Source organism: Chelonus insularis, unplaced genomic scaffold (assembly GCF_013357705.1).
Source record: "Chelonus insularis isolate UGA/USDA-ARS -01 unplaced genomic scaffold, ASM1335770v1 contig_347_pilon, whole genome shotgun sequence".
NCBI lineage: Eukaryota > Metazoa > Arthropoda > Insecta > Hymenoptera > Braconidae > Chelonus > Chelonus insularis.
Window position 1 is genome coordinate 134,464 of NW_023276511.1, and position 10,186 is coordinate 144,649.

The 10,186-nt window shown below is 29.5% G+C and overlaps 2 protein-coding genes across 2 annotated transcripts; both read left to right on the top strand.

The window, feature by feature from the left end:
- Positions 1 to 268: 268 nt before the first annotated feature.
- On the top strand, positions 269 to 7,613 carry LOC118066525 (uncharacterized). The gene is made up of 20 exons (XM_035082618.1): positions 269 to 518; positions 671 to 768; positions 850 to 1,025; positions 1,105 to 1,317; positions 1,406 to 1,655; positions 1,740 to 2,081; positions 2,194 to 2,574; positions 2,644 to 2,754; positions 2,835 to 2,883; positions 3,630 to 3,693; positions 3,771 to 3,876; positions 3,966 to 4,214; positions 4,927 to 5,000; positions 5,251 to 5,402; positions 5,476 to 5,663; positions 5,739 to 5,940; positions 6,019 to 6,297; positions 6,365 to 6,819; positions 6,890 to 7,217; positions 7,279 to 7,613. The coding sequence occupies exons 1-20, from the start codon at positions 387 to 389 to the stop codon at positions 7,516 to 7,518; spliced, it is 4,089 nt and encodes a 1,362-aa protein (XP_034938509.1). The 5' UTR covers positions 269 to 386; the 3' UTR covers positions 7,519 to 7,613.
- A 1,116-nt stretch (positions 7,614 to 8,729) lies between these two features.
- Positions 8,730 to 9,585, top strand: LOC118066518 (CXXC motif containing zinc binding protein). Its single transcript, XM_035082605.1, has 2 exons — positions 8,730 to 8,860; positions 9,015 to 9,585. Exon 2 carries the CDS (start codon positions 9,031 to 9,033, stop codon positions 9,514 to 9,516), a length of 486 nt encoding a protein of 161 aa, XP_034938496.1. The 5' UTR covers positions 8,730 to 8,860; positions 9,015 to 9,030; the 3' UTR covers positions 9,517 to 9,585.
- Positions 9,586 to 10,186: the final 601 nt, after the last annotated feature.

Sequence of the window (10,186 nt, forward strand, 5' to 3'; positions counted from 1 at the left end):
TCACTTTCTACTATAATGGAGATAAAATTTTTTATTAAAAACGATTTATACAACTTTAATTATATTGAATAAATATTAAAATATAAACAAAAACATCAATTATTTCTTACTGTGTACATGAGAAATTTTCAAACCTATGTTTTTTGAATTTGGATTCCCGACTCTAGCGTTTCTAGAGGCGTAAAATGGAAGTATTTATTTTGGGGGGAAAAAATTATACTTGAGTGTGCTGCACTCTTTGTTGTAACTTTTTTTGCGAGGTAAAAGCAAAATGGCTGACTATGGAAAGAAGAAATCATTAGTCAACGGCGTTTTTATTAAATAATTATAACAAAGTTACATTTATGGTGTTAGAATATATTGTTTACGTTAATTAGATTTTAAGGATGAGTTTTTTAGTTAAGAAAACCGGCGGAAGAATGTGGCATGAAGCTCGTAAACAAGAAAAAAAAATTCGCGGTATGCTCGTTGATTACCGAAGACGAGCTGAACGACGGAGAGACTATTATGAAAAAATCGTAAGAATTTGATAATTAAAACTATCATAACCTAATTTATTTTACATTATTAACAAAGTTTATTACTTATAGTTTGAAATTATTTTAATAATTTCTCATGCTACGACTTAATGTTTCAAAAGATTAATCAGTTTAATGTTTTTTGCTTTTAGAAATCCGATCCAACACAATTTCTTCAATTACATGGAAGACCATGTAAAATACATTTAGATGCAGCAGTTGCTGCAGCTGGAGACAGTCCAGCAAATATGTAAGGATGAAATAGAATAGCGATTGGAGGAGGATTTAAGATAATTTTTTTTTAATTTTTCTATACAATTTTTATCAAAAGGATGCCATGGCAAGGACATGAGGACAATTTGATCGATAGATTTGACGTAAGAGCACATCTCGACTGGATTCCAGAGCCACCGAACAATATTGATGTTGATATACCATTGACAAGTGAAGATAGACATATCAATTACGAAAGATATCGAATTATTGTTCAAAATGAATTTTTAGGAGGTACGTGTTGTTAATAGAACTCAGTGTGATTGATCGAACAATTTTTTAAAAATAAAATTATAATTTTTTTTTTTTTTAGTAAGTGAAGAAAAATTTCTACATCAAATCCATTTAGAAGAACAATTTGGTTCTTCAACTAAACCAGATTATGCAAAAGAGAAAAAAAAATCAAGTAATAATGCAGCTATTGGATATAATTATGAAACAGATGAGCCAATTTCAGAATCTGTTAAGTCAGATTTTCATTCTGCCGATGACAAGGGTGAAGATGAAGATAGTGATATTGATTTAGGTAATATACTTAAACATTTACAATATTTTTTCTATTTATATAAACTTTAAGATATAATTATTATTGTACATTTTATTTTTTTACTTAGATATTTGTGTTGATGTATCACAAATTGAACCATCACAAGCACATGAAATGAATCAAGTTGCACAAAAATATGGTTTAATAGGAGCAGATTATTTCAGTTTTTTAACGCAAGATTTTGAGGAAGCAGAAACTTTAAGACAAGCACGGAAACAAGAAGAAGAGAAGGCAATGTACTCAGGAAGACGGTCGCGAAGAGAAAGAAGAGCTTTTCGTGAAAAAAAAATGATTGGTCGAATAATGAGTCCACCAAGGTAATGAAGATGTAGATTAATATAAATTTTAATCTATTATAATTTCAAAAATATGTTTATTTATATGAATATTTCAAATTATAGTTATGCAGCTCGGGAAAGTCCAGAATATAATCCTTACAGAAAATCTTCCTCAAAATCTCGTTCACGATCAGCTTCTCCTGTTAATGCCGGTCAAATTACTTATATTACTAGTTTTGGTGGAGAGGAAGATACTTTTGCTAGTTCTTCCCAAGTAACATCTTCAAGTACAAAAAAAATGAATTATTCTCATTTAAGAAAAAAAGGATCTGACAGTCCACCATTCAATGAAAGAGTAATTAATAGAAGATCATTGAAATCTAGATCACGAAGCCGATCAGCTTCAAGAAATAGATCTAGAACTTATAGATCAAGAGATAAGAAACGAAGTCCATCTCGATCGAGGTATATTAAACATTACTTTTTATCTAAAATTTAAATTTACTTATGATTACTTGTTCATCATGTTTATAATAATTATGCGACTTTGTAAAATATATATTTTATTATTTTTTAGGTCACGGAGACATCGATCAAGGCCTCGAAAATTCGGACGATCAAGATCAAGGAGTCGTTCACGTCGTAATCGAATGAGACATCATAGAAGTACGAGCTCATCACGATCTGTTTCTCGCTCGCGAACCAGGTCACGTTCACGACTAAAGCGATCATCGTCCTCCAAAAGTTATTCACGTTCGAGATCGAGGTCAAAGTCACACAGCCGTTCATCAGCTAATTATCGTAAAACGCGTTACTCCAAATCAAAGTCGAGGTCAAGGTCGCGTTCTCGTTCAAGGTCTAAATCACCTTCGAAATCTAGGTCTAGGTCGAAGAGTCGAAACAGCGTGGGTAAACGATCAAAAAGTGTGGAGAATAAAAATACTTCTACTTTGCCAAGGTAGATTTTTTATAAATATGCTTTCGTATTTATTTACATAAGTATATTTGATTAATTTTTTTTATAAAGGTATTATGGTCGTCGTGGAAAGTCTTCTAGTTTAGAATTGGAATTATCGGATGATGAGGAGAAAAATGCTCAAAACAATACTCCTAAAACTTCGAATACTAGTTTGAACATGTTAGTATTTATTAGAAATATTTTAGAAAATTAAATACTAATTAAATATTTTCTTATAAATACAAAAACTTTTTTTTTAGGAACAAGCCAAAAGCAGGGTTAAGTACGAATTCTGGTGGCGGACACAAAGTCAGTAAGAACCATAACGCTTTCTTAGACTTTTTAAAGCACAGATCAAAGAAAGAGATCATAATTAATCCTGTAAAAGAAACTACGTCGTCTAATCATCTGTTTCATATTATAAAAACTTTTATTAACTTCCCAGTGGGAAGTTATAGTAATGGGTCCGATTTTGCGAATCTCAAATTTTAACATATCTTCACGTTTCAAGACCCACCAAGTCGAATACAATAGTTTTTGAGTAGACGTTGTGTGTGTGTGTGTGTGTATGTACGTATGTACGTATGTTTGTACGTACGTTCGGAATTATTTTTCGCTTCGATTATTTCGAAAACAAAAAATGATCTCGACGTGGGACTAATTGCATTTGACACATAACGACGCAACGTAGAACTGATAAGGTTTTCAGTAAAATCGGTCTTGCCATTTTTTTGTAAAATCAAAAAACTGGTAAAAAGCTAAATCTTATCATTCTTTCCACTGGGAAGTTAGTCGTGTGGGCCTTTAAGGTCGCACCCAGACCACTGGAGAGCACTGATATTTTTCTTTTTATTTATATTTATATAAAATAAAATAGGAAAAAAAATATTAGTATTTCAAAAAATATAATCGTATGGATAGATAAAACATTATAATTAAGATTTAGTTTTCATTCAACAAATGAATGTTTAAATTCTTTAGGATTTTTTATTTGTCGAATGGAATAATTTAGTAGTTTGTTAAAATATGTTAGTCATGATTTTTTTATTTTTCAGTCGACCAAAATTACACCCCAAGAGCGACTTAAAAAAAAGACTCAAGCCTTATTGAATCGTCAATGTAAGTGTCTCTTCCATTCAACAATATTTTATGTGTTAAATTGAAAAACTTAAGTTTAAATATAATGTTTTTTGTAGATAAAGCCGATAAAAAGGCTGAACAAGCCCGAATAGAAAAAATGGAGCAGCAACAGCAAGATCGAGAAGATGAAATTCGAGAAATGTCGCTGAAACTTCGTCGAAAGTAATTTCTACTATTAATATTTTATACATTTCATATTTTTTAAAGTAATGAATTTAAACATTAATAATATTTAAAAATATTTTTTTCAGGCAAAGAGAAAGAAGACATCGCTATGAAGGTCATAGTTCTGAGTCTCGTTCAACTATGTCAAGATCGCCAAGTCCTGGAGGAAGAAGTCCTAGGCATTCGATAAATCGAAGAGACAGAAGAGATAGAGATATGAATATGGATATTGATAGGGAAAGAGAAAGACGAGATAGGGATCAAAAAGATAGACAAGAATCAAGAAGAAGATATAGAGATCCTTCACCACGATCTTTGAGTCCTCAAAATAATCGGTAGATTTTCAAGAATTTTAAAATCAAATAATTTGATGAATAACTATAATATTTTTTACATTTAAAATATTATTTATTTACTGAATTTATTAATTTTTCAGTGGTTTGGTTGACTATTAACCAAGTCAATACGCACAATCTTCCATCCAACAATCTAGAATTTATGATAACCTGGATACTTTAAATAATATTTAACTTTTTCGATTGTTATTGTATATTTGGTGGTGTTGAAATGTTGTGCATTTCTTTTGACAATCGTGACGCTCGCTGTTTTATTATTACTCTGCAATATTCAGTATATTTTTTTCAATCAACTGTTTATTATAATCAACTGAATTATTATTATTCAAAAAAAAAAAAAATTAATAAAGTTAATGTTAAATAATTCTGATTTATACAAGAACCTTCAAACAATTAAATGAATAAAAAATTACGTATAAAAATTATATCCTCAGATAGACCTTTACCCTTTACGTAATACCATAAAAGATTTTTAACTGCCAGTTAAAGAAAAAATCCAATACTATAAAAATGCATGAAATAAAAACAAGTTGCAATTTTGTTTCAATATCTTTACATAATTAAAAGTAAGTTTTAATTATTGTGAATTTCAAAAAGATCTCAAAAATATACTAATAAATATTATCAGAATTAATAGATAACCGATAATTATTTGATAAGATAAGTTGTACTATAAATATATTTGCAAAAGGAGATTCCAATTAAAAATCAGTATTAGATGTAGCGTAGTCGATAGGATGTCGATTTCAATTGGTATTTTAACAAGTAAGTATTCATAAAAGAATAATACGATTAATTTATTTCCAAGTATTCTTATGACCTTCTTTCCTCAGTTTATAAATCATTGATTAAATTATTTTACTTTTATTTATCTTTTAATAAATTTCCATGCTTTAGTTTACGCGGTTAATGATCATTTGAGGTTAAAATCCAGTATACGCTTAATTATATCAAAAAATTGTAGCAAAGTCTCTATAAAATAATGTTTTATAACTATTTTGATTTAATATTCTAGTTAGTGATACATGTTGTAAGGATGCATCTAAAGATAAAAGTGGACCAGAGTTGGAACGTTTAATTACAACATCTGATAATAATATAGGTATAGCGATCAAAGGAGCTGTACTAAAAAAAAAAATTGTATCTGATGATGAAGAACAAATCAAGGTTTAAATAAATTATTATAGACTCTATAAATTCTATTAATATTTTAGTTTATTAATGAGTCACGATTTTGCAGAAAACTTTAATAAAATGGTCAGATAAATTGAAAATTAACGTAATTATCACAACCGGAGGAACTGGTTTTTCTAAAAGAGATGTTACTCCAGAAGCTACTCGAAAAGTTATTAAAAAAGAAGCTTTAGGACTTTCATTAGCTATGATTAATGAAAGTCTTAAAACCACATCAACTGCTATTCTATCGAGGTATCTTAGTTAAATTCAATAATCACTGTAATTTTCAACAGAGTTTGTACTATTCAATATATTGAATATTTTCAGATCAGTATGTGGAATCAGGGATGAAAGTTTAATTATCAATTTACCTGGGTCAGTTAAAGCAGCTAGAGAATGTTTAGAAGCAATTGCTTCAGTAATTCCTCATGCAGTGGACTTAATTCTTGACAATAAGTCACATGTAACTCAAGCTCATTCTGATATCCAAAGATCAAGTTATAGACATGGAGATGATCTCAACACTTCTGTAAGAATTTCAATTGAATTTTTATTAAATTATTTGCATACACTCTTATACTTTTAATATACTTAACTTTCTGTTCAGTTTACTATGGGTGGTGTTGCTAGCCGGCTTCGTAGTTCGCCATATCCAATGGTATCGATGGATGAAGTAGCAAAAATAATTTTTAACGAAGTAACTCCTTTATATGGATATGACACTGTTAAACTGGGAGATTGCCATGGAAGAATTCTTTTTGATGATGTTCACTCTCTCTGTAATTTACCGCCTTTTCGAGCATCAATCAAAGATGGTTATGCAGTAATAGCAGATGATAAAAGTACTCAAAAAACTGTACTAGGTGGATCAGAAGCTGGTCAAATGGTACACTTATTATTCTTACATATTTTTTACTTCTGAAATAAATTTCAAAAAATTCATGTTTCACTAGCCAAGTTCTATGAAGCTAACTAAAGGTTGCTGTGTAAGAGTTAATACTGGAGCTCCAGTTCCTGATGAAGCAACAGCTGTTGTACAAGTGGAAGATACAAAACTTATTTCTAAAAATGATGATGATTCAGAAAAGGAAATTGAAATTCTAAACCAACCAACAGAAGGTCAGGATATTAGACCCATTGGAAGTGATATTCGAAAAGACGAAAGAGTTATGCTACGTCGTACAAAAATTGGAGCTGCGGAAGCTGGAATATTAGCAGCTTGCGGGTATGCTGCAGTTTCAGTGACTCGAGTTCCTAAAATCGGAGTTTTATCTACTGGAAATGAACTACAACCAGCAGGCGATAGTCCAAAACTAGGACGCGTTTATGATAGTAATAAAATTACTTTGATTATGTTACTTAAAGAGTATGGCTTCGATGCAGTAGGAGTAGGAATTGCTAAAGACGAGTAAGAATATTGTTTTTTTTATTAAAGCAAATCACTCAATCTTTACCACAAATTTTACCTTGATTTTTAGAGAAAATGTCTTGATTAATGCTATCTCCAATGCTCTTAAGGTGGTTGATGTATTGATAACTACAGGCTCTGTGTCAATGGGCGACAAAGATATGTTGAAACCAATCTTAAGTGAAGTATTTAAAGCTAAAATACATTTCGGGCGTGTGAATATGAAGCCTGGAAAGCCAACAACATTTGCAACTTGTGAGTTTGACGGAAAAGCCAAGTATATTTTGTGTTTACCGGGTAACCCAGTCTCAGCAACTGTTACTGCTCATCTATTTGCTATTCCTATTTTAAATCGATTGACTGATGATCATACAAAACCTATAATCATTCGCGCTCGTGTAAGTATTTTCTATCAACGTTATGAATTTATTCCGGTACTAAGTATTAAATTGATTTTAGTTAACGAGTTCATATAAATTGGATCCTCGGCCTGAATACGCAAGAGTCATTTTACAGTGGGACAATGATGATATTCCGAATGCTTATAGTACTGGCAATCAAATTAGTAGTAGATTATTGAGTTGCAAAAATGCCAATGCTCTGTTGATGTTACCTGGACGTACTGCTGATTGTAATGAAAAAAGAAAAGGTGATATAGTTCAAGCGATGCTCTTGGGTTTTGGTCAAATTGAAATTTGAATTGGGGATCAAGAAATTTATTACTTTCGATAAAAAAAATCTGAAATGTATTATTTTCAAAGCACAAATAAACTTTTTTTACTTAAAAAAAAAAATTAATCGAAATAACATTGTAATTTACATAGTCAAAAATAAATGATAAAATTGATAAAAATAGTAAATAATATCTTTATATATAATTAAAAATTGATTCTTCCGATGAAATCCTGATTTTTTTTGTTACATATCGTTCAGTAAGATAATAATATGTTGTAAACAGTTAAACTTGATCTTGAAAATATACTGTCTTCGCGACGAAGTCGCGGGTATATGCCAGTTTTTTGAGAAGACGTTTAATTGTGCAAGTGTTTATGAACACATAAACGACATTTAACTTTCTGCACGTTGCATGCCAATCGCACATTTATTGTAGTTCTATCTGATGGGTAAAATTAACGATAATTAATGTCAATGTTTAACATTTCTGAAAGTAACAATCGCGACATAATAAGGTAAAATACATAAGACTTGGCCCAATTTTTGTAACGTTCTCTATTGATAGAAAATTTGTGGACATGATTCTTAAAAATTGGGCCAAGTCTTATTAAATTTTTTTAGCTAAATACTTTTTCAAATTGAGTAAAAATTAATTGAAAAAAAAAATTATTGTAAATTTTCATCAGCAAAATTACTTTTTAAATTATTTAAAGACAATTCGAAGAAGTAGTTTCTTACACTATTCATCGGAATTAAAAAAAAAATGACTTAATTTTATGGATGACATGGCATTCCATTTGATTTCAAATCTTTTTGCTGTTTTAAAATTCTTTTAATTAATTAATTATTGAAAAATGACAATTTTATCGGGTATGATTTTTTTTACAAAGTTCTATCGTAATTAACAACAATTAGAAGAAATTCCTTAAAAAAAGAGCAGTTAGAAAGTTACAATTTATTAATTTTTTAAAAAATGTTTGCTGATTATTGTTATTTGTAACAAACCTTGATATCTTTCTAATAATAAAAAAAATGGTTTTACATTCCAAAACATCATATTTGAAATAAAATCACAAATTTAATAGTTTTTTTGATTCAGCTTAAACTTAAAAAATGTAAGATTGGAAACTGAATATGAATAAAAACCATTTCCACCGTCGATAATTGCTAACAATTGCTAACAATAATGCTCCCGAATGTAACATTTAGATGGATGTGGCACCCCTTTTTAGTACCGACGCGCTAGCTCCCGGCAAGGCCGAAAGCTATTTAATATAATAATAACGATAATAATAGTAAAAGGATACGCGTCGAACCACCTCTTTATCTTACACCGTGGCAGTAATTTTACATAACCTTTACGCCGGTAAGCATATTAACAACAGAATATTATTTAATATTTTTATCTTAGTTAACATAAATAATGGGAATAAAATTTCTAACTATACATTGTTTTATATTTAATTCATTTATTAACTTAAAGATTTATATTTTTTGTTCATGATTTATATACATTTCAGAGGAAGAGAACTAAAAATGGTAAAAATTGCCCTTAGAGTTAAAGCAACTTTAGAAAACATTGAAGAACTAAAACCCTTTGGTCCTGAATTCCGTTGGTGTCTGAAGTTTACATGTTCTAATTGTGGAGAAAAATCAGAAAAATGGAATTACGTCTCTTTATCTGATGAAGTTCCAGCTCAACACGGAAAAGACACGTATCATTTCTCTAGCAAATGCAAACTTTGCTCTCGAGTTAATACTGTTTCAATAATTAAAGATTCAATTAAATCATATACAATTGATGATCAGGACACATTTAAACCTTTAGTAGTATTTGATTGTCGTGGTGTTGAACCAATAGATTTTTCAGCTCGAGACGGTTGGACAGCTAAAGCTATTGATGGAGGAAAGGAATTTACAGACGTTGATTTAACTGAAAATTCATGGGCTGAATATTGTGATAAAATCAAACAACCAGTAGCCATTTATGAAATTGAACATACTTTTGACAGAGTAAAGTAAATATAATAAGAAACAGGGACGGAGAAAAATGAAGTTTAATAAGATAATAAATTTTTCTTTAAATAACAACGACATAATATAATTTATTCATAATCATATACAAAAAAAATCATTATTCAGATAAATATCCCAATATAGAGACAATTATTTTTAACAATAGTCTTAATAACTTAACATCAAGTTATTTAATCCATTTATTTTCTACCCTGCAATGTCCGTCGGATGACTAGAGACAAATCCAAGCAGGGAAACACAAATCGAAATTATTGGTAGTATAGTTGCGAATTACATAAATATATGAAATGTTTGAGTGTCAAACTGTAAATACCATGATGGAATGTATGTATGCCATTACAATAAATTAATCAGCTTTCTTTCAATTAAAATTAAGCTATGCATTGTTGGTGCTTATCTATTTTTTTATAGTTGAAAAAATAATTTCTCTTGAAACGAAATTATTGTAGTTGGCAGACAAACAATTTATTAAATTATTATTGTTCTTAGAATAATAAGTATAAAAAACTTGAAATAATATTTATCATTCTTCTATTAATATGTTTGAGCATAAGTAGGAATTTAAAAAATGTATGAGATAATAATTAAACAACATTATTTGAATATAAATATATATGCTAGTACGTATTTAATCTAATTCTAAAATTTTCTAAAG

What these genes read in the sequence shown, in the direction of transcription:
- LOC118066525 (XM_035082618.1), top strand. Translation starts at nt 387, where the DNA reads ATGAGTTTTTTAGTTAAGAAAACCGGCGGAAGAATGTGGCATGAAGCT. An exon ending in GGAGACAGTCCAGCAAATAT is followed by an intron (nt 769 to 849) that starts GTAAGGATGAAA and finishes TTTTATCAAAAG; the next exon opens with GATGCCATGGCAAGGACATG. An exon ending in TTGAGTCCTCAAAATAATCG is followed by an intron (nt 4,215 to 4,926) that starts GTAGATTTTCAA and finishes TATTTGCAAAAG; the next exon opens with GAGATTCCAATTAAAAATCA.
- LOC118066518 (XM_035082605.1), top strand. Translation starts at nt 9,031, where the DNA reads ATGGTAAAAATTGCCCTTAGAGTTAAAGCAACTTTAGAAAACATTGAA.